Source organism: Onychomys torridus, chromosome 17 (genome assembly GCF_903995425.1).
Source record: "Onychomys torridus chromosome 17, mOncTor1.1, whole genome shotgun sequence".
NCBI classification, from domain to species: domain Eukaryota; kingdom Metazoa; phylum Chordata; class Mammalia; order Rodentia; family Cricetidae; genus Onychomys; species Onychomys torridus.
In genome coordinates this window covers 15,747,436-15,772,285 of record NC_050459.1, presented here as the reverse complement: position 1 = coordinate 15,772,285, position 24,850 = coordinate 15,747,436, and the positions used below count along the sequence as shown (strand labels likewise).

General features: G+C 40.6%; 1 protein-coding gene across 1 annotated transcript in view; it reads right to left on the bottom strand.

The window, feature by feature from the left end:
- Positions 1-24,642, bottom strand: part of Agpat5 (1-acylglycerol-3-phosphate O-acyltransferase 5) — a 42,665-nt gene extending 18,023 nt beyond the window's left edge. The window contains exons 1-2 of the mRNA XM_036166347.1: positions 24,140-24,642; positions 7,333-7,402 (exon numbers count right to left, since the gene is read on the bottom strand). Of these exons, the coding sequence (XP_036022240.1) occupies positions 7,333-7,402; positions 24,140-24,358 (289 nt within the window). The 5' untranslated portion in view covers positions 24,359-24,642. The remainder of the gene's footprint in view (positions 1-7,332; positions 7,403-24,139) is intronic.
- Positions 24,643-24,850: the final 208 nt, after the last annotated feature.

Genomic DNA, 24,850 nt, shown 5'->3' with positions numbered 1-24,850 from the left:
ATGTATTGAAATAGCTTTCTTTAATTTTTATAAAGAAAATATGAGTAAAATGCTTAAAACAAAGCCAACTCCAGACACATTAAAAATAAATAAACCTTAAATTAAGGAGGAGCTATCTTTCCCCATTTCTTAAAATGCCTTTTATTTCAAAGATAAAACACAAAAAAACTACAAAATACATAGGGCTAGAGAGATTTTGCTCACTGGTTAAGGACATTTGCTGTTCTAGCAGAGGACCCAGGTCTGGTACCCACATAGTGGCTCTGCCTCTAACTCCACATCCAGTGATGCCCTCCTCTGAGTCCAAGTGCACCAAGTCTATACATGGTACATACATATATATACATACATATATGCAAGGACTCACACACACACACACACACACACACACAAAAAAAAAAAACAAAAAACAAATGTTTGAAAACTTAATAAAATACTAAAATAATCCACTAACAGAATATAAATGGAACAAAGTCACTTTTAATTAAGGCTGAAAAACAGAAATGTTTCTTTTTTAAATGAAGAGTAGGAAATTATAAAAAATGGCAAAGGAAACAAGTGCAGTTAAATGTTCTATACACACAGTCTCTGACAAAAGGCCACTGCACTCCATCTTTACCAATGACTTCATGGACAGTGTTCAACTGGAACGGCACCCGACAAGGATCTCATATGACTTACAACAGTGCTAGGCAGATATGTATTCCTTATTTCTCAGCGTTTGAAACTGGGAGTTGTAACCCCATAAGGGGTCACTTTAGAGGTTGAAAAAACTTTGGGGATAAAAGTTTTTTTTTAACAATGACCAAAATTAATTAAAAATCAAAAGCATATTGATTCGTGTATTTCCGGCATCTCTCTCCCATGCTGCATTGAGCAGCTTTCATTCTGAACAAGAAACACGTGTGCTTCTTTTCTTACCTGCACGTGCTGTCCCACCATGCAATGCCAATCAATGGGGCCAGAAACAAACAAGACTCAGATTCAAGACCAGTAGAATGTTATTAAGTGCAGTGCATTTAACACCATACACACACACACACACACACACACACACACACACACACCTACACAGTTTCCTGCTGCTACAGAAATATAAGGGTTTAATTACAGAAGATATTTCATATTTCACCACTACCATTCCTCAGCATATACGTACCAAACTAGTATATCTTTCAATTGTATTGCATTTGAACGTTTGATTTAAAAAACTGCTGTTTAATTGTTAGCTTGAGTTTCATTAAATGAATTTTGACCTAATAATAGAATGGAATTTCAAACAATTTCTGGAATGGCATTAAACACAATTGTGCCATGTTGTACTATGTGTTTATGGAAACAACATTCTTAGCATCAACAACTACAAAATCAAAATTCTGAAGAATTCTGAAAAACACTGAAATGGTCTACATCTTGTAGTATCAAATACTCAGTCAAAGTCAACTTCTTATTTACAAATTCAAGCATGTCATTATGCAGATTCTTTCATCTTTAATAAATGCTAAAATTATATGTATTTAAAAATAAATATCTTTACTATTTATTATTAATAAATGTTTGATCATATTATACTTATATACTTGGGGGTCATGTAAAACTTTCTCAGGTGAAATAAACAAAAATAAAGTGTCCTAAAATTCGGAAAAATTTAAGACTTAAGAATAAATGGCTGCTGAACCTTCCATAAGAATGGAAACATCAAGGTGAGAGGTAAAGAAAAACCTGCTAGGATTTAGAGAAGAATTCAAGGGTGTGAAATAAGGATGTTGGCTGGGTGGTGGCGCACGCCTTTAATCCTAGCATTTGGGATTAAATTCAATGCCAGCCTGGTCTACAAAGCAAGTTCCAGGAAAGGTGCAAAGCTACACAGAGAATCCCTGTCTCAAAAAATGTAAAAAAAAAAAAAAAAAGAAAGAAAGAAAGAAAAGAAATAGGAAATAGGGATGTTGCTGAGAATCTGAAGTGAAGTGTGTTCAGGGCCATGAAAATGAGAACAAATGGAGTCAATTAGAGAAACCATTTATTGTAAAACAACAAGCAATTACAGCCAGTCTGATGTGCAGGCCTATAATCCCAGCTACTTGAAAGACTGAGGCAGAAGGATCACAAGGCCCACCAAGGTAACTTAGTGAGACTATGCTTCAAATAAGAAATATAAAGGACTGGGTGCATAGCTCAGTAATGGAATACATCCCAATCCTGTGTGTGTCCCTGGGCTCTAGCTCAGCATGAAAGAAAGTGTGTGTGTGTACAAACTATGAGAAAATTATAAAGCCTGGAGTTTAAAGACTTATCAAAATGGGGTACTTTTCCATAGCTATAGTATAATTCTTGATCATTTAAAATTCTTTCCTAATGCACATACAAGTGGAACATTCTAAGATTTTATCTCTTTAAATAATGAATAATCAATTTTCAAGAAAAATCTTAACTACTTTAAATTAGAAATTACAAAACAATTATTTCTAGTTATATCTTGGAAATATAACCAAGCCTGTGAGAAGAATATCTAATATAAATGTTATCTATATAGATGCTGAGAACAAACTCTGTGTAGGCTCTATGGCAGGGGTTCTCAACTTTATTAATGCTGAGACCCTTTAATATAGTTCCTCATGCTGTTCTGACCCCAACCATAAAATTATTTCATTGCTATGTCACAACTATAATTTTGCTATTGTTATGATTCATAATGTAAATATCTGATATGCAACCCCAAATGGGTCATGACTTACAGGTTGAGAAACACTAATCAATGGTGTTCCCTGGCCAGTGCATATCCTGGATATAAATGAGATAAATAGCTAAAAGCTAAATTTGATATCTTTTCCTGATATTTTTTTTAAAGCTTAGGAAATAATAAATTCATTTCCATATTTAAATAAGCAGCTATATTCTGGACTCTGGTGCACCTTCTAAGAACTATTAAGAGAATATATAAATATTTCAAAATTTGTCATGTACTTTGGATGTATCATGTATCATAGGACAAACTGCCATGAATCATGCCCTTAAATTTGAAAATTTTAGTAAAAACACTTAAGAAGTAACTTACAAGCCAGGACATGGTGGCAATGCCTTTAATCTCAGAGCTGGGGAAGCTGAGGCAGGCAAATCTCTGTGAGTTCAAGGCCAGTCTGGTCTACAAAGCAGGTTCTAGGCCATCTGGAGCTATATAGTCAAACCTTGTCCCAAATAAAAAAGAACTTAGATAGTCAAATGATATAGCATAGACTCACCATGTCTACTCTATTCACTCACACTGAGGTTTTGGAGATAACCCTGGATTGAAACACAGAAGGGAATGTACTGCATTCCCATAATTATTTGTATTTTGTGCTCTGGCAAGAATAATTTAATTTGGTTAAGTCAGGATAAGCAAAGCCATGTTCCCCTTAACTTGAAGAGAGAACAGAGAAATAAGCCTTATTTTCCTCATCTGTACAGTTGTGTCTCATTAGTTTCTAATTCTTTGGGTTATGCTAAGAGCTTATGCCCATGATCCAGCACTGTGCTATAACCACCATCATCCACACTAGTAATAAACGTCACCCATATGCCAGGCACTCTACTGGGATTATGAGTGTAACTATTTGCACACTGCCTTAAAGCCTCAATCAGTGGTATCACTCACATCTAACCCACAGGCTCAGAGAACCCTAGCACTCTGCCCATTGGCACAGAGTCTACAGCAGGGGCACACGCACACAGGGTCTCCCAGACTGTAAAGCTCTCACGTGTTTATGACCATCTATCTACTCAATCATACATAGTCAGGAAACTGCCATCTAAAGTAAATGAGCAGTAATGAAGTTTAGAAGGTAAACAGTGTCAAAGCAGACAATTAAGAGGGAGAGGAGGGAACTGGAGAGATGGCTCAGAGGTTAAGAGCGCCAACTGTTCTTCCAGAGGTCCTGAGTTCAATTCCCAGCACCCACATGGTGGCTCACAACCATCTGTAATAAGATCTTGCGCCCTCTTCTGTATACATAATGAATAAATGAATCTTTAAAAAAAAAAAAGGGAGAGGAGGAATCGCTCCTCTGGAGTCAAAAGTTTACATAACTAAGGATACCCAGACAAAGATATCAAGTAAAAGCAGCAGCTGAGAGACTAATGTAAATGTCAACTCTACATGAGCATCACCAGCAAGTGCTAGGTGAGGGCGAGCAAGTCTAGACCAACAGTTCTGACATTCTCAGAGATGTTCCACTGTGATTCTTACAAATATGGCAACCCACACTGGGTGGCTGGGCTTTAGAAGCCTCTGGAAGCCTAGAATTACGTGCAAAAAACAGGCGTAGTTTTCTCAGACCAGACTCCATACCTTCCTCCAGCATATACAGACTAAATGCAATTCAAAGTCATTTTCTAGTATGTTCCCAAATTGTGGGTTTTTAAAAGGTGTTCAGCAGAGTTCTTGCTTAACAAGCAAGGAGCTCTGGGTACTATCTTCACATTGACAAAAAAATTAAAAAATTGAAAAAAGAGTGTGGAATATGCCTTTAATCCCAGTACTTCAAAGGCAGATGGAGGCTGATGATCTCTGTGAGTTCGAGGACAGCCAGAGCTACACAGAGAATGCCTGCTTGGGAGTGTGGGGGAGAAAGGTATTCTTATTGGGAACAGGAAAAAAAAAAATCACTGCCATTTTGACTTCAGACTCCATTTTACCTAAAGGATGAAACCAAGTCCAGGTTCCCAAGCCCTAGGCAGGCTGGGAATCTTTCAATAGCTGACCCACCTCATCCCTAAATCACAGAAATAGTCATTATGCATCTTTGGTTCTCTGGAAACATTATGCCTGCTCTTAACAACAGAAGGAACAAATGAAGCTGATTGGCTGGACTGAAAAGCTTGCATTGTATGTCAACTGACAATGATGAAACATTCAAGCAAGCCCCTAATATCTAAATCCTGATTGATGAAAACTATAGCTGTAACTCGGCAACAAATGTTTGTGATTTTTGTGCTTAAATACTTGCTTCAAGTGACATTCAGGGTCTCAGTTCAGCTCCCAATCTGTGGCCCGATCAATCAGATCCTCTCCTTCCCCACTTCTTCTGTGTTGCCCTGCATTAAATCCTGCCTTGCAGTAACCTCTTGTGTCTGCTTGGGTTGATTCAGAGCCTCAGAGCACAACATTCTCAACCTCTAAAGGCTGGGTGTTATCAGGCATCAGTCCTAGAGCAGGTCTCTTGGTTGCAGGGTGGGGGATGTCTCTCTAGACTAAGAAAGGAACTGGCTTAGTCAGTATGGCCTGAGTTGGATCTCTTGCTTCCCAGGTCACCTTCAAATTCCCAACACCGAGTAGGATTCTTATCTGCTGCTCACTTACAATGCTTTTCCTGAGGTCCACTCTAAAGGAACACCAAGGCCAGCATGGACAACAGTGAAATGACAGCCTCAACTCCCTCCTCAGCAGGCCTGTCACTGCATGGCTCCTAGAAGAACTAGAGCTTGTGGTTCCACATGCCCTTGCTAGGACTGCAGAAAAGCTTCTTTTCATTAAACTAGAAGAAAGAAGCTAAAGAAACCTGCATGGATATTTGAGCCAGGTGAAAACTCCCCTCAACAACAGGAGGTCAGGCTGTGGTGAAAAAGGTCAGCATGTCTGGACAGGCCAATGAGAAGCAGAGTCACCCTGGGCTATTTTGTGGTTCTGCTCAAAGTCAAATGCAGAGTCTAAGCCAGTCTCATAAACATGACCCAGGATAACACATCTGGTATCAAAATCTCTATCCAGCTTTGGAGCTTCAGCTACTGTCCCATCAATCTGAAAAAAACTACCAGTGTGCCAAAAGAGAAAAACTCTTTTCAACTCCTTTGTCTCTGCATTGTCTATAGTGCACGTAGTGTAAAAGCAACAAAATCCCAACAAGTTGGCTGACAGGAGGGAGACACGGCCATAGGCACAAGTGACTTTCTATTCAGAATATTATCATTGTTTGGGGTGTTTTGGCTTTGGGCTTCTAGGTACTGTTCTTTTCAAAGCAATAAAAACGAAACCCAGAAGGTATGTATCCAAAGCAGCCATGGGTTTAAAAAGTACACAAAGTGGGATTTTTGGAGGAAGTGAATTACTAGGATAATTAAAGCATACTTTGGCTAATCACCTGACCCCTGGCTCATGTTCTGCACCTGTTAGATGTCCCATGTAAAGGAACTTCATCAAGGGACTGCAGGACTCAATGTACAACTTTTACAATTTATTGACAATGATTTAAAAATACATAGTTTTACATATTTGACCTGACTGAAAGCAAATAAGAGTTCTATACTGGAAACTAGGCTTATGCTGTCTCTGATGGAAGAATAGCAAGGTAGAATTAAACCACCATGACTCAAGAGGCAACAGGAACTACAGATGTGAGACCTAATTATAACACAACACTGCATCCAGGAAATGAGCGGTCACACATCAGCATACCAGTAAGCAACTTAATAATCAAAAATATAAAGTGCAGACAGTGGTGGCATACAACTGCAATCCATTACTTCAGAGACTGAGGCAGGAGAATCATGAGTTAGAGGCCAGCCCTGGCAACATAACAAGAGTATGTCTCAAAGTAAATAAAAGGCTGGACAAAGAATTAATAATTAAAATATATACACATGGATCCACCAATTCCACTTCTAGAAATACAACTTACAAGCAGAAAACTGAATAGACTATTCCAGGAAATGGGCGAGAAGTAAGAAGATGGCCTAGTACATGCAAAAGAGAAGCCTAGAAAAAGTCCATACCTTTCACATTCATATGTTAACAACAACAAAAACAAAACAAAACTCACTTTGTTTAAATATAATTAATATTTTTAAGGCTGAAGTCAGGGCTCAGCCATTATGAGTACATATTTCTCTTACAGTTTAGCTTCCTAAACCCACACACCTAAACTAACAACCAGTTGTAACTAAAGCTCTGTGGCAGATTCTCTCTGGCCTCCACAGGCAAGTGCACTCACGTGGTCAAACCCACAGACAGACATATACACACATAAAGAAACTAATTAAATAAATGACCTTAAAGATATTATTTTGATGAGCTAGAGGTGTAGCTCAGATGGTACAATGCTTGCCTAGCCTGTATGAAGCCTTGGATTTAATCCCAGCACTACATAAGCCATGTGTACAAAACACCTGTAATTCCTGTGCTTGGGAGGTGAAGGCAGGTGTATCCCAAGCTTAAACTCATTCTCAGCTACTTAGAGAGTACAAGGCCATTCTGGGTTACATGAGATCCTGTCTCTAAAACATATGTATGTATGTATATTTTAATGCTCATTTATCATTTGTAGAAAAGCCCAAATTTCATGCAAATGAAATACATACCTGTGCTTTGATGATTTGCTAAATATATTACATTTTCTTTATTTTTTGGCAAATCTCCATATAACAATATCTAAAAGAGAAGACAAAAAGAATCATTACTTTGATAATTCAAAACATGTGCATGAAATTACAAAAAAAGAATGTGAAAGAAAACGGACAAGCACATACTATAACGAGCCCTATCCATGACTAACAAACATCAGAGTTCTCTTGAGAGCCCCACACACCATAAATAGCTCATGCTTATAAAGTACTTAAATATAGGACAGGTTAATGATCATAAAGTAAGACAGAATGATTGATATCCCTGTAAGAAAATCCAGAAAACGTATTGATTGTTAATAATATATAAAACTTCACCGTACAATGGAAGAGACAGGCATATAAATACTAACTATAATGAGACATAACATGAATACTATGAAAATACTGTATATTTTTACTCTATATTTTAAGGATCTGTAAAATGGAGAGCTGGTGTATTTGTTGGGTATGGTTTTTGCTAATGAGATGAGAGGTTTTCTGAACAAAGACCAAATGAAAGCCGTGTGTTGGAGTCCTCTGTTAGTACACCAGTGTGTGGAACAAAACTTAGGCCGAGGAGTGAGGAGACTGGAACAGGGAAGCCAGGAGGGTCTCTTTGAGCAGCCCAGGCTGGCCTCCACCTCCCCAGTGCTGGGACGGCAGCAAGTGCCACTCTACCCACTTGGCTACATCTCACCTTTGGACTAAGTGATGAGGACAGGTTTTCACTGTCCTGGTTCTGTTGTGATCTTAAGTGTTCAATGATAAAGGGAACAAAGGATTGCTAATGCTCATTTGTTTTCTTTCTTCGGGGCATTTTTATTTAGTTGCTATTCTTATACTTTATCATTATGGATTATGCAAAAGTTACCTAAGGCTTTGGGTCTGCAATATCTGAAGGGATTACCTCCTTGGTTGTGAAATTACTAATATTTTACTTAACAACAACAAAAAAGAAAAAGGCATTAGTAAACCCTCTGTGAAAATAATACAGCTACATGATATACCATCAGGATGTCAAGGACTTAGACTAAAGTCTCTGTTACCTTATAAAACTGCGCAGTGAGTGTATTCACTTGTCCAATTATTATTATAAACAAGTAAATAACAAATGATTAGTTGATCTGTGCAGGGTTAATACTGAGGTGCTAGTTCATGACCAATCATCCTTCTCTTAGCAACAAACTAGAACTATTTGAGGACTACTGGGTTCAAGCTGGATTTAGAAGAACTACAGATACACAGCAGTGTTTTGGATATAATTTTTTTTTTTGATAAGGTATCTAGGTTTCTTTAGAGATAGGTCTAGCTTCCATGCTGAAGACAACACTCAAACCATCCAAAGGTGCCCTGACACTTGAGTGGATAAAGCAGGATTAGGAATTTGAGGCCAGCCTGAGCTACACAGCAAGAGTCAGTTATACACATCCAACTCTCTCTCTGTCTCTCTCTGTCCCCAGCACCCTCTCTTACCATTCATCCTTCTCCATTTCCTGTGGATGGTTTGGTTGATATTACTAAAATGTATCTTTTGAATGTAGACTGCAAACAAACTACTAAAAGGCAGTTTTCACAGGATTAAAAGACAGAACTTCAAGGCTGTCCTTTATGAGACTGTATCTAATTTAAAAATAAAACAAGCATAATGAGGACTAGAGAAAAAACCACAAAGTAAGTGGTACCCTGACTATGGTCATAAAATTAACACCACAGCTATGGCCTCCACTTGCTGGTAGAAAGCCTGCCATGCATGCTAAAGGTTCTGGGGTCACCATCCAGCAACACACACCCCCCACATACCTCCATCACACAGACACACACACAGTCACACACCCCAATAGTATATTCAATACATTCTAGGACACAGAAGGAAATGAAGACTACCTGGATCAGCACTGATTTTACACATAGGTGAGTTAAGGCATTAAAGTAAAAACTTGCTCTGTATATCCTCCTGCCTCTACCATCTGATTGCTGGGATTAACAGTGTGTACCACCTCCACCTTCTCCCCCAGCTAAAATCTCTCTCTATCTTTTAAATGAAAACTTTTGGGGCTTTAGAGATGGCTCAATGGTTAAGAACACTTTTGTGGGCGGGAGGGGAGAGGACAGGGGAACCCATGGCTGATGTATAAAATTTAAAACACATAATAATAATAATAAAAAAAAAGAACACTTTTGCAGAGGATCAGAGTTCAGTTTCCAGAAGCCATATCCAGAACCACCCATAACTACTGGTCCAGAGGATGGATGTCCTTTTCTGGACTGGTTCAGCACTGATTTGACATGTAGGTAAGTTTAAAAAAAAAAAGCCTTAGCTAACTTTTGTGTAATTCTTAACAATAAAGTATAAAAACAGCGACCAAAATCAAGAAAACAAACAATACAAAAAAACCAACCTATGGTCAGTTAAAACAAATTAAAACCAAGCCCGAGGATCAGATAATGGCAAGGTCAGCTTAAGAATCCACCCAGTCTACTACTGCTTTTAAACACAAGTATGACTGCAAAGCTCAGCAAAGGCTGCCTATTCTGTTTCTACCAACAAATTTCTCTAATCTTAAAGAGAGAAAACAAGGAAGAAAAGTAGCATCCAAGAACTTAACTCATGAAGCTAGGGATGTAGCTCAGTTGAGTGCTAAGTCCAGTGTACAGAAGGCTCCTGTTTACCAGACATAGTAATTCACACCTGCAGCACCAGGGAGATGGAGGCAGGAGCAACAGAAAATGTCAAGGATATCCTCAGCTTTACATATACTGGATTTGAATACAAGAAAAATGGGATACAAGAAAATCTATCCCTCAAACAAACAAAGCACCCAGAACTTAATATACATCCCTGTAAGAGATTTTATCTATGTACTTATTTATATAAACATACAAGACTCAAGTGTGTATATGTATGCACAAGTAGATTTTTGTTTTTTTGCCCATATGCACAATAGCTTTCTGAAAGGGCAGCTGTACCCAGCTGAAACTTAAAGAAACCAAAAAGCATTACCTCAGAGGAGATATATGAGCACTAGCCTCCTTTTAACTATTTCATTTAAACTACAACTGCTTGGAATCTATAGAAACAAAAACTGAAACTATAGAATAGTCCTCGACTTGTAAAACTGCAAAAGATCTGAAAACAAAGTAAAAAATCAAACTGTAAATCTTAAAGAAATGCATATCATCACAAGTACTTCAAATAGATATTAATAAATTGAGAAAAGAATGCATATATAGCATTTCTGTATCTAATATATACAATTTTAAAGACCCTACATTTCTAAAGTTCCAAGAATGAATAAACACTTCTATCTAAAATAATTCAAATTTCTTCCATTCTTTGAAGAATAAAGGTTATGTTTTATATTTATTAATTGAAGGGAAAGAAACTACTTTAAAGATGTATTTTTAATTATATATATGAGGGTACATGTACATGCAAGTGCAGGTGCTGTTGCGAGTCCAGAAAAGGACATTCATCCCCTGGAGTTGTAGTTATGGGTGGTTCTAGACCTGGCTTCTAGAAACTGAACTTTGATCCTCTGCAAAAGTGTTCTTAACCATTGAGCCATCTCTATAGCCCCAAAAGTTTTCATTTAAAAGATAGAGATTTTAGCTGGGGGAGAGGGTGGGAGTGGTACACACTGTTAATCCCAGCAATCAGATGGTAGAGGCAGGAGGATATACAGAGCAAGTTCCAAGACAGCTGGGGCTACACACAGGGCAACCCTGTCTTGAAAAACCAAAGAACTAAATAATTCATATACACATACATAAAAGATTGAGATTTTTAGGGATGAGGTTCAGTGGATAATGCACTTGCCACAGCATATGAACTAGACTTTAGATGCCCAGTACTCACATAAATACAAGGCAGGCACAGTAGCCTGCCTGTAATCCCAGCTATAGGGAAGTATAGACAGGGATCCCTGGAGCAAGGCAGCTAGCTACACTGGCCAAATGAGTAAGCTCTAGGTTCAAGTGAAAGACCCTGCCTCAATATACAAGGTGGAGAGAATGCAGGAAGACATCTGGCATCAGCCTCTAGTTGCCACATGTGCTTGCATATAAGCACCCACATACATGCAAACATGCATATTACACACATGTATGCATATACATACAAAAATATAAAATTTCAAGATATTACTATCATTTTTAAAATACTGTTTCATGTGTATGCATGTATGTCTGTGTATACATGCCTGCCTGGTGCCTGCAGAAGCCAGAAAAGGTCATCAGCTCCATAGAACTGGAGCTACAGATGGTTATGAGCTACCATGTGGCTCCTGGGAATTGAACCTGGGTCCCTCTGGAAAAGCAGCCAGTGTTTTTTAGCCCTGAGCCATCTCTCCAGACCCAGCTACTACTATTTTATTAACGAATATGTAACTAATTAGATGGTTGTAGTGTTTTCAAATTTTAAAAAGCTAAGAAGCCAGGCACGGTAGCTCCTACTTGTAATCCCAGCATTTGGAAAGCTGTGTCAAAAGGATTATATGAATGTGAGGCCACCCTAGGATTAGAGTGACACTGGAAAAAAAAATTAAAAAGAAAATTTAAAGTGTTAAGAACTTACACACTATCTACATGTATATGGTGTCCTGCCTGTATGTCTGCCTACAGGCCAGAAGAAGGCACCAGATCCAGATCTCATTTTGGATGGTTGTGAGCCACCATGTGGTTGCTGAACTCAGGACCTCTGGAAGAGCAGCCAGTGCTCTTCACCGCTGATCCATCTCTCCAGCCCCTGAAATGAATTCTTAAATGTGTTTTTATGTCCACGAAACAATCATGCACCGTTTAACACTTTAGTTAACCATGGACAGCATAGATAACTAGAGCAGTAGTCCTCAGGTTTCAAGAGCTGAAAACTTCCCAAAGCCTATACGATAGCCATCTTCTAGGGGTTACTAGTATAAAAAAAAAAAAAAAAGAAAAGAAAAAAAAGAAAAAAATTCTGCCAGTCACATAAAAGAATGGCATATACCACTGCACAATATTTATAGTAATAACTTATTGGTTCATGTACTTACTATACTATAGTTATTTTAGAGAATTCCTACATCTTTTTAAAAAATTCTCCCACATTGCATTTATGGCTTTAAGAGACCATGCTGACTGGTTAGGCTAACTGGTGCAACCACACTTCTGTTTGCTTAATGAAATCACCTAAAGACCTGTTCTAGGCGTGCCCTTGTAAAGAAACACAAGATTTTGACTAAGAGATTTCTACTGTAATATGTACAAAACCTGTGATCTTTTTTCTGAGGCGCATTTGCAACGTTTCATTAAGTAAACAGCAAATTTGCTATATTACTAAAATTATACTTTGTACAAGACTAAAATAGTAAACACAATTTGATTAATGATCATAATACAAAACAATTACCATGTGGTATGTGAGTAGAAACTTACATATCACAAAACTCATACAATCAGCATGCATGTCTCTTGACACTGTCCTTCAGAAAGGTTCATTTTTTTCTGACTCTGAACTAGACAATATATTATCTCATTTAATTTTTCATTAATTACTTCTCTTGTGTCAAAGTATCTGAAAGAAGCCATTTAAGAAGGATTTGTTTTCGTCGGGCAAGGTGGCACACTCTTTAGTCCTTTGAGTTTCAGAACAGCCTGGTCTACCTAGAGAGTTTCAGTACAGCCAGGGCTACACAGAGAAACCCTGTCTAGGGGGATGAGGTGTGTTTCAGAGTAGACCCAGTCCATCAAGGTATAAAGGCATGGTAGCAGGAGTGTGATGCAGTTGGCTACACAGTGTCCATGGCTGGGAAACAGGTGAATGTTCCTGCTCACCTGGCTTCCTCTTTTTGCCTCATCCCTATGTGATAAGGACACATTCAGTTAAACCTTTCTGGAAACACCCTCACAGACAAATTCAGAAGCATATCAACCGGGTGATTCTAAATCTAGTCAAGTTGACAGTGCAGATTAACCATTAAAGTCTTCAAATCAGCATGACAAATGTATTCCATTTAAGGGTAAGAACACCAAGGTTGAGAAGCTTACTTGATACAGTGTGACAAAGGAAAAGGTATTATACCCAGGCTTCTCCAAGATTCCAAAGACTTAACAGAACTATTCACTAAAAAGGTTCACATATGAGGCCTGGGGAAAGCTCAGTTGGTTGAGTGCTAGCTGGCCTTGCATGTATGAAGCCCTGGATTTGAACCTAAGCACCACAGAAATCCTAGCATTAAGGGACAGCAGAAGTTCAAGGTCATCTTACATAATGAGTCTGAGGACAGCCTGGGCTATATAAAATGCTATTTTAAATTTAAAAAAAAAAATTAAAGAAACATACACAGTTTTTTCATTCTGAATATTAATCATAAGTGTAAGATATAAAAACCATTAAGAATAAAAAAAAAAACATAAAAATGTCCTACAACAAAACATACTCAGAAAAGGAACAAAGCATTCTATAGGTGCACAGAGAAGTGACATTCATTGCAAGTCACCGAGAATCACTAACTAATACCAAGAACAGCCCCAATCCCATTTAAAGAAACTGGGATTCAGCTGCACTATTCCTTACTTCCAAAGTTATTTATGTCTTTATTTTGGTCCTTATCTCATTACACAGTTACTGTTCTTTCTTATTAACTGACTTCTTCCTATCCTGAATGATAGTCATTTTATCAATGCAAAACACTGGTCCCTAACTGTGGTTACCACCTATTACATGGCTAGAACTTAACGTAACTCTTCTAGATGTAAATTCATTTATTTCCTATCCTTGAATTCCCAGCCTAAGATGTAACAGCAAAGCTGCCAGCCTGTGAACTACCTCTTATCCATATACACAGACACTCAAATACCTTCACAACACTTCTAGCTGTAGTGGCTTTAGTGTCATGGAAGAAATAAAGGAAACTTTGGTGTGTTGCAGTTTTAAAAATTCTAAAACCACAGGCTTTCAAACCCAGCCAACAAATGTTTCTCTGTTCATTGGCAGTCCCAGAATTCTTTTACATTGTCTTGCTGTACCCGTTTCATCATATTCCCGGGGGTTCAATAGTCTCAGCAATTGTGAACCTTGCTAGATAAACACTTAACCATCTTAGCAAACCATTCTAGAACTCCCATTCCTTAAAAAGCAAGACTTATCACAGGGCCACAGGCCTCTAGAGTGGGATTCCCTGATGTATTCTGCCTTTTTGTTCAAAAGGAAGTTCATTCTCCCTTTACTCACAGTTCCAAGACTACAATCTTGTCATATATATATATACATATGTATACATATATGGCATACAAATTTCATGTCAAAATGATGTTGATAATGTAAAGGGTAGGGTGTGATGATGACAGATGAAGACTAGCACAGGTTTGAGCTGCACCTTAATAATAGAGGATCAGTTCAAAAGTACACTATAGAGATTAGTTTTATAATGCAAAACGGAACAGATGGGGTAGAGTGAAACCAGAGAACGGTGCAGTAGGGCAGGGCAGAACTGAAATGGTCTTAAATGCCACGTCTGAAGTCTTCACAGTAATTCTGGTATCACATTCTCTCTAGTATCAACTGAGAACCACTTTGCCTAGCTCAAGCATATAATTATGTGACTTGTATTGGAAGTGAAGATTCAAAGGAATTTGTCAGCAGCAGTGTAGCATATCTGAACAGCCCAAAGAAGAAGTTACTCTCAGGTGTTCCTTTCCCTCTATTTGGAAGAGCTAGTAGACAACTATTCAATAGTTTCAAATATCAAGTATTTTCTGTGATTGTTTCTCTATGTTTTTTATAGCAGGAATACCCCTAGAACAATGAACTCACTTCAGTCACCACCTGTAAAAGCATCTTCAAACACAGCCCCCAAATTGGACTGTCATGAAGACTACATTGTGAACTATCTGGACCTGTTTTCTGTCCATAAAAAGCTAAGAATGGTGCCTACTGTGTAGGATGAATGATCTTTATAAACAATACTGGCATACAGTAGAATTCAGTAAAGGCTTTGCTACCAATCACACATTCATACCTGCTTTTTTTTTTTTTAAGATTGTATTTTTCATTTATTGTGTGTCCAGGTGTATTGACATGTGCACATGAGTACAGGTGCCTGAAAAGGACAGAGGCATTGGATCCCCATGGAATCAGAGTCACAGATGGTTGTAAGCCCCCTGACATGGAACACAACTCAGGTTCTGTGGCAGCGGGGTACCTGCTCTTATGCTCTGAGCCATTTCCCCAGCCCCCATACTGGCTATTTCTGGAACAGACCTGGGAGGGTTCTTGTCGTTCTCAGCACATGTGCTCTTTCACTGCCCTGACCAGCATCTCTACCTGGACTGCTCTCATAGCTTCACACTGATACTTTTTCAGAGCACACACACTCTGAGCACTTGCTCAGAGCAGCTTTCTAAAGCCCTACCCTCCAGCCCTTAGGGTAAACAGGGCCACAGAGCAGTCAATGGGAGTCATCTTGTTACTGCTTGTCTCCCCATAGAATGTGAGCTCCACACAGTTCTTTACCCATTAGACACCAGCCCAGCACCTGGAACAAAGTGCACATGTGAATGCTGATATATGGATACACAGATGAAAACCAAAGTTCTGAGAACCCTTTTGGGAATATTACTTAGTGCTAGATTCTCTAGCTATTAATATCAACCACTGTCTAGGAAACTGTAAGATGAAAATACAGAAAGAATTAACCTCTAATTCCATTAAGAAGTGTCATCTCCCAAGTTTCTTCAGCTCTTTGGATCATTTTAGAAAAAAAGCAGCCATGCTTCCCTTGGCTTTCTTCATGAAAGTGCACAGTCATATGCAATGCCATGATTAAAAACCCATCCAAGACATCGCTGTCATGGAGGCATCTCCCCCAACTTCAATGTTTATTTAAAGTTCTTCAAAGCAGTCTAAAATTTCACACCAAACTAGTTACAGACCTAAGGAAGATGTTTATATAGTAAGCACATGGGGAAATATGGCTTTCTCAAAATGTCTGAATGTTTCATTATATCTGTGGTGGTTTGAAATAAAATGGCCCCCAAAGGGAGTGGCACTATTAGGAGGTGTGGCTTTGTTGGAGTAGATGTGGGCTTGTTGGTGGAAGTGAATCACTATGGGGGCGGGCTTTCAGTTCTATGCTCAAGTTACTCCCAAAGTTGACTTCCTGTTGCCTTCTGATCAAGATGTAGCCAACACCATGTCTATCTGCATGCTGCCATGCCTCTGCAAGAATGATAATGGACTAAACCTCTAAAACTGTAAGCTGCCACCTCAATTAAATGTTTTCCTTTATAAAAGTTGCCATGGTCATGGTGTTTCTTCACAGCAATAGAAATACCAATTAAGATAGCATCTGTTATTCAAAATAGAAAAATAAGGCATAAAAGACTACACAAGGCAGAGGAGAGGAAAAAGAATATGGTCAAAATGTATTATATAAAAATCTCAAAGAATAAATAAAAGCATTTTACAGAAGACTTCACTACTGAAACATTAAATACTAGGTTTGTGTTAGGTTTATAAAAAGTATAAAAATAAAGTTTTAATTACATTTTTATAAAATTCTCTTATAAATCTCTTTAGTTTAGCCAGTTTCTTAGTCAGATTTAAGTTGTGTTAGACTAGAATTAGACTTGGGAAACGTTTTAGTTTCCTGAACCAAAGGTTTTGCTCATTTTGCTTAAGAGCAAAGGCACACCCAGGTCTACCCAGGTCTATTGCTCCCAGCTAAACAAAGCAAGTAATTTAGTGTGTTTAAGTATCACAAGGATGATAAATAAGCAAAGAGGAACAAAACTGGGGGTATAAACAATTAACTTTTTTTTTTTTTTAAAGATCACTGACAGTGGAACGAATTCAGACCTGATACAAGGGTCAGACTGGATGACCTGGGAGTCCCCTTCAACTCTAAGTTAAACATATTTCATCCCAGCAATTTGGCTGCCTTCAGCAAGAATCAAATGCAAACTTGACTCAGGAAGTTTAGGATGCTCGATAAGTCAGAAAGAACAAACCAGCTTTATAAGGCCGCCAGGTAGAAGCCTTTGTTTCTGAGAACTCGAAAGAAGCTTCTGTGCAAGGTACAAAGCGTAGAGAAGTCTGGAGTCTGCACACATTATACAAGCAGCAGCAACTCAGACCTAACCACTATCTGTTCTCAGTACTCTCAAACTATTCTCTAACATAGAGCAGGTCCATTGAAAAATTTAAACTCATTTTACATTAAGGATTTCAGCCAAGGGGTGAGGATGGCACAGGCCTATAATCCCAGCTATTCTTGAGACCCAAGCTGGATATCCAGATTCAAGGTTGGTGTCCTCTATAAAGTGAGACTCTGTATCCCAAAATAAATATGTAAATAAACAATAACCTAAGACTTGTTGTTAAAATACTAATATTTGGGCCAGAAGGGAATAGCAGTCAAAGTCATCAATGGGAATCATATTTTAAAGTAAATTCTAATTGTTAATAACAAATTTAAGTGGAAATAAAATGGTGACAAAAACATTCACCAGTATTGAGGAGACATGTTCACATACCAATAACCAGTTTTTATTGGATTTCATTGCAACGAGAAGAGAAATACTCGAATACTTGAAAACGTGAATTAATTTTGGGGTGTGGGTATGAGTGGTGTATGCACATGTGTGCATGCCCAGGCTCAGCGCTGGAGGTTCGAGCTGGACCTCTGGTACCCTGCTCTATCACTCTCTACCTTATGCCCTTGAGACAGGGTCTTTACTGAAATTGATGTCAGGATGGCAGCGACCAAGCTCCAATGATGCTGTCTCCATCCACCACAGTGCTGGGGCTACAGGTACACACAGCCACACATGGATTTCTATGTGATTGCTAGAAATTTGAACTCAGTTATGTGATTGCCAGAAATTTGAACTCAGGACTTCACGCTTCTTAGTGTTTAGTTTCAAAACTGGGACAAATGGCTGAGATGCCTATTTAACATATCAAAGTGGACCTCGCCTCCAGGTTCTCCTTAACATTACAGGGTATGGCTAGCATATCTCACCCCCACCCCCACCCTCTACCCTGAACTCTCCAGTCCAGGTGCTGGGCTACCCTTTCCCCAGAAGCTCTTCCCTATATAATCCAGATATTATGGTTACCCGCCCTTTTGTACCTTTGGCCTCCAGGCTGCTGCACCTGGTTCCCCTCTCTTCTCCTCTCTCCCTTCCCCTCCCCATCTCCCCACACGGCCCAACCCAAGCTTATGCTTGTGAAGGTCAAAAGACAACTTTTAAGAATAGTTCTACTTTGTGGATACTGGAAATCAAACTCAGGTCATCAGATTTGGTGGCAGGTGATTTTGACCACTGAGCCATTTGACCAGCCCACTCATATTAACTTTTAATAATTAAAAAAAAAAAAAAAAAGCTAAAAGTACTGGGGTGATGATTCAACAGGTAAGAATACTTGCCCTGCAAGTATCAGGACCTGAGTTTGAACCACAAGTTCCCAAGTCTTAAAAAAAGGTCAAGCATGTCTACACATGCCTATAATTTCAAAATTTATGGATAGACAAGTAAATCCCAAGAGTGTGTGCTGGCTAGCTAGCCTAGCTGAAAATGGTAAGCTTCTGAACGAGTTAAGAGACCCCATGTTAAAGCAATAGGGGGAGAGCAATACAGGAAGACAACCCACATCCTGTTCTGGCTTCCCTGTGTGTACATCTTCACCTGAACACTTACACACAAGCACCATACACACACACCATATACACTCAAAATGTTAAAGCCAGGTGTGGTGGCTGACTTCTTTAATCCCAGGACCTAGAATGCCGAAGCAGGAGGATCACTATAAGTTCGAGAGAATTCTAAGCCAACCTGAGCTACAGAGTGACACCCTGTCTGAAAAAAAAAATATATAAACAAGAAAATAAAGATATTTCATTTTCTATCATGACTACTACAGTCTAAATGGTGATTTCAACCTGAGTACTCATCCAGAGTCTTTGATTAGAGATGTGATAAATCCAGCTTTACCGCAACTAAAGACGGCACAACATGCTTGCTGCCATTTCTGGAGGTGTCCCAGTAACTCTTCTGCCAGCATGGAACACTTTCTGCTCAGCTCCCCACAAGTTTGCCTTCAACTCTGGCTCAAGGACAAACATGGCCTCTTATTCTAGGTCTCCAAGCAGCCCAATCCAAGACCCTTTTGTACAAAAGCAAAACCAAATGCCAATGTCCTCGTCCTATCATATATAATCTCTCAACATGAAAGTTATCTCTTCCTCATGTCTATGTGATTCATGGGCAACGTCCGGATATCTGCCTAAGCTGTTCACTTGATACCAAGAAGGGTTAGTACAATTTTATTTGCAGAGCTTGTGTATTTGCCATATTTTTTTAAATTCATTTGTAAGGCTTAAAATTGTTCTATTTGACTCTATAAAGAACCTGTCTAGAAACAATCTTAAAGTCAGTTATGATCTGACCATGTAAAAGTATGAATAAAAGTTTGAAATTTTAAAAAGTTACTAAGTGGTGGTGGCACACAACTTTAATCCGAGCACTTTGGAGGCAGAGACAGATGGATCTCTGTGAGATCAAAATAGCCTGGTCTAGAGATCAAGTTCTAGGACAGCCAGGGCTACACAGAAAAATCCTGTCTTGAAAAACAAACAAACAAACAAACAAAGGTTTATATCACATCTGCTATGAGGTCTGGTTTGAAGGGTTTGCTCATATTGTTGGTTTTTGGTACACTATCAGCTATCAGGAGATAGTCATTTCAAAATCAATTAAGAATTAAAAGAGGGCTAGAGAGTTGGCTCAGCAGTTAAGAACACTGCAGAGGACTCAGGTTCAATTGCCAGCACTCACATGGTGGCTCACAACTATCTGTAACTCCAGTCCCAGGGGATCCAATGCCCTCTCTCTATTTGGCTCCTATAGGCAGGTACATGGTACACATAAATACATGCAAAGCACTCACACACACATAAAATAAAATTTAAAAAAAAAAAAGGAAGAGAGCACCAAAACATTAGCAAGAAGTCAGTTGTTATTCAGAAATCAGCTTGATCTGAAATTAGACAACTAATCACATGTTCTGCTTAAGGAATGTGAGGTAAATTTACAAATTCATAAATAATTATGAGATTATTTAAGTTAACCAAAGCAGAGAAAGCCAGCCTCCTTTTACTTGTATATCAAAGAAAGCAAAAACAAATACTAAGCTACAACACTAAACTAAGAAATAACAACAAAATATTGAGTATTTAGAACTCACTGTTGTGAAGGACTGAACTGTGCCCCCCAAGCCCTACATCCACACCCTAAGCCTTAGAAGCTGTGCACACTGCCCTATTTTGGAAAGGTGTCTCTGAGGCTGGCAAGATGGCTCAGCAGGTAAAGGTGCTTGCTGCCAAGACTAGCAGCCTAAATTCAATCCCTGGGGCTTACTTACATGGTGGAAGGCAAGAAGTGACTCCTGAAAGTTGTTCTCTGATCTCCACACACACACACCATGGAACAAGTGTACCCACACAAGTAAATAAATGTTTTGTTTATTTTTTGTTTTTAACTAGTCTTGAGGATGAAATTAAGAATCTTGAGAAGATCAAAATTATCCTATATTATCCAGGTGGGCCTACAAATGTCACCACAATACAAAGGGAGATAGAGATTTGATATAGAAAAGGAGAAATGACACTCTCACTATGAGGCAGATATGGATGGGCCTCTAGTCAAAGAAAGTGGCCAGCATCCAGAAACTGAAAGAGACAAAAATCCTAGAGGGATGAAATCCAAACTAAACCTTGACTTCAGACTTCTGGCCTCCGGAGCTGTGAGAATAACCCGATCTGTTTCAGTCACTAACCCTGAGGTAATCTGTTGTGGTAGCCTCGAGAAATGGGCTTTTTACGATGTTAAAGAGACTCCAGTTGCTTACTCCCCCCACCCCCTTTTTTAAGATTACAAATAATTTTAAAATATACACACGGAGGGGTGGGGATATGTGTGTGTGAGTGCTAGTACTCAAGGGGGTCAGAACTATCAGACCTCCTCCGTGGAGCTAGAGTTACAGGTAGCTGTGAAAGAACCAATGGGGGTTCTGGGAAGCAAATTCAGGTCTACTGTAAGAGCAGTCCATTTAACCACTGATGTCTCTCCAGTCCCTCTAGTTCCTTTTCAATGGATTTTAGATTAGTAAAACTTAGAAACATCCCATTACTTACCCTAAAGGAATAAATCGGAAAGGGGACACACTGCTCACTTTCAGTAGTGACCAACTACAGGAACCTGAAAAACTATACTGGTGTGGGCAGATGGCTCAGTGGGTAGAGCACTTGTCACACAAGCATGAGGTCCTGAATTCAGATCCCCAGACCCCACATGAAGCCAGACAAGGCACTGTGTGTAATCCAGTGCTCCTACAGTGAGCTGGAAGCAGACACAGGAGAGGATCTGGAAACTCAGAAGCCAGCTAAACTGGCACACATGTGGGGAGCAAGAGACCCTGACTCAAAGTACAAGGTGAAGATCAATACCCAAGACTATCCTAGGACCTTTGTATGTATGCCATGACACAGTGCCCCCATAATCATGAATATGAACACCTATGTATATGCAGTCCATACACACGTACATGCACACAAAGATTTTTTTAAACCTGAAAGGATACACAGATAATTTAGAGTTTCAGCAATGAATATGATCTCAAAAATGAGAATAGGGAAGCACCTATATTTACACAGAATCCAATGTAATACCACACAATCTACTTTTGGACAGCAAGAGGTCCTCACCCTCACCTTCTCCCTCCTCAAGTGGAATTGAGGAGGAACTGTAAGAGTTTGGATATAGCTGCCTGGAGACTATCCTACACTGTACATATTCTCTAAAACTATTGCACATAAGATTATTAATATGGTACCGGGCAGTGGTGGCGCATGCCTTTAATCCCAGCACTCAGGAGGCAGAGCCAGGCGGATCTCTGTGAATTCTAGGCCAGCCTGGTCTACTGAGCAAAATCCAGAACAGGCACCAAAACTACATAGAGAAACCCTGTCTGGAAAACAAAACAAACAAAAAAATTAATATGGCTAGTGAACCAAGGTAGAAAAAAAGCCTATGTCTTAAACTCTTGTAACCAACGAACAGTTAATTACTATGATTTTATTTTGATCTATATTTACGTCTAGCTATATTTCTTCCTCGTATAAATTTGCTCAGTACCATCATGAACCCCCTTTAAGTTTCATATACTAAACAAGTTGAAGACAGACATGGTAGCACATGCCTCTAGTCTCAGCACTCAGGAGACAGAGGCAGGCAGATCTCTGTGAGCTTGAGGACTATGAGGTCTATGTACAGAACTCCAGCTCACCAGGACTACATGGTTTCTAAAGCTCGATATGAAAAAGGAGTAGAAGAACACATTTTTTTTCCCTCTTTCTCTTAATCTTAGTTTTAAGATTGCCTCCTTCATACTAGTAACTTCAAAAGTCCTCAAATCACCTCTATAGCAGCTGCTCTAACACTGGGGTATACTCCTTTCGTAAGGTTTGCACTCGGCTGTCCTCAAATGCATGCCCTCTCTCCCAATCAATAAACTCTCTAACTTTGCTTCACTCTGACTCATCCTGAATTTCTCTGCAGCAAGAATATGGGCCGCACTTGAGGTCCCCGAGGCTCTGAGGGGTACTTGTCATGTGCAAGGTCAGCAACTTTTTTAAGTCCCATTCTCAGCTGTCCCAACAGCTAGTGAAAATATGTGACATTAAATACTTACCCCATGGTTATACCAGGCATTCATTTGACACACTTGGTAAAGTGGAAGAGGGAGGAATTCTAGCCATCAGCCTAGAATTCCTGAAAATTCTGAATGAGATCCTATTCTAAAAGTCAACTGCTCAGAAACCTCGACGTGGAACGGTGATTTTTCTGTTTCCTAGGAAAACACTGATAAGATAATGAGTGAGACTTCTAGCCTCTCCTAATTCTCTTCCTCAGACATCATTTCCAACTGGAGCAAACTCAATAAGGATCTCTCCCCGACTGCATCCCCTGACACAGAATGAAAAGAGCTGCGAAGTAGGGGCGGGGGGGGGGGGGATGAAGAAACATCAATGACACAGCTCCATTCTGTCCATCCTGAACTCGAGGGGGATCCCACACAGAGCTCTTCTTGTCAACTGAACACTAAGAGAGAAGCAACACTCGCAAGTTTCTTTTTTTAAAGAGACTTCATACAACCAAAGCCATGTTGGGAGGCCTTTTCTACTTTTATTGTTTTCCAAGTTCAACCTCCACAGAAAAGAGAAACAGTAGCAGGAAGAAAGCAATCTGACAAGCGATCAGCCCCGCATTGGAGCCCAGTGGAAGCTGGCGGAGAACTGTATCCACAGTGAGGCTCCTATTGTAACCAATGTATTCATTTCCTCGCCAGGCTCTCGCTTTCACCCGGGAGGGACGGACGCAAGGCGAAGAGTTGTCCTTCACAACAGTCACTCCGGTCAGCGTCTAGAGGGCTTCCTCATCCAAAAGCCCTCGGCAGTGCAAATGGGGCCAGTCCCACCATCCCCACCTCGGACTCAATGCCCTACTTTGCCAGGCACCGAGACAGGCAGGAACAGCCGGCCGGGGCGGGGGGTGGGGTGGACCCGGGAACACACTTAGCCTCCGCAGGACGTTCCAGAAGGAACCCTCCAGTGAGAAGCACAAACTTCTCCCCTACCACCACCCCCCGCACCCCGCACCCCACCCCGCGGCGGGAGGGCCGGGTGCTGCACGCAGCACGTGCTCGCCGCGCTGCAAGCTGCACCGTCCCGGGGCCGCGCCTCACCTGGACCCCGGTGTAGTTCTCGAAGAAGAAGAGCACCATGTTCTGGTAGACGCAGTAAAGCCGGTCGTCCCCGCGCTGGTACAGGCGGGCGGGCAGCAGCGCCGACAGCACCCGCCACAGCGTCCAGGCCAGCAGGTAGGTGGGCGCCGAGCCCAGCAACAAGATGCTCGGGAGCAGGTAGCGCATAGAGTACGTGTGGAGCACCAGGGACAGCAGCATCCTCTCGGCTCGCCAGCCGCCGACTCCGCCTGCGTTGCCCGCGCGGCCGCCAGGACCTCAGCCACCGCCGGCCGCCCGCCAATCACCGCGCGGGGCCGGCCGCGCCGCCGCCCTCCACCCTGGCTCCGCCCCCAGCATGGGCCGCGGGGGCCCCGGACCCGGCGGGGACTGTGGCGGCCCCCGCTCGCCGCCACCGCGGAAAGGGCACGCCTCGGCTTGCCGGGCGCGCTCGCCTCGGGGCGCTCGTCTCCGGCGCGTTCGCTTTGCTCCCGGGCGAACCGCGCCTGTCAGCGGGGAGACGGCGTGAGGCGGGACCTCCGGGGCAACAAGGCGCCTCCTGATTGGTCGACTTGTGGCCGTAACGCGTGCTCCCATTGGCCCGGACCCGGTGTCGTCACGACGCATGCTCGGCTGCGGATGTTGGCTGTGGATGAACCCGGGAAGATGTGAGAAGGTGGGTTTGGGCCTGTGCGGGCGATCCCGACTTGGGCC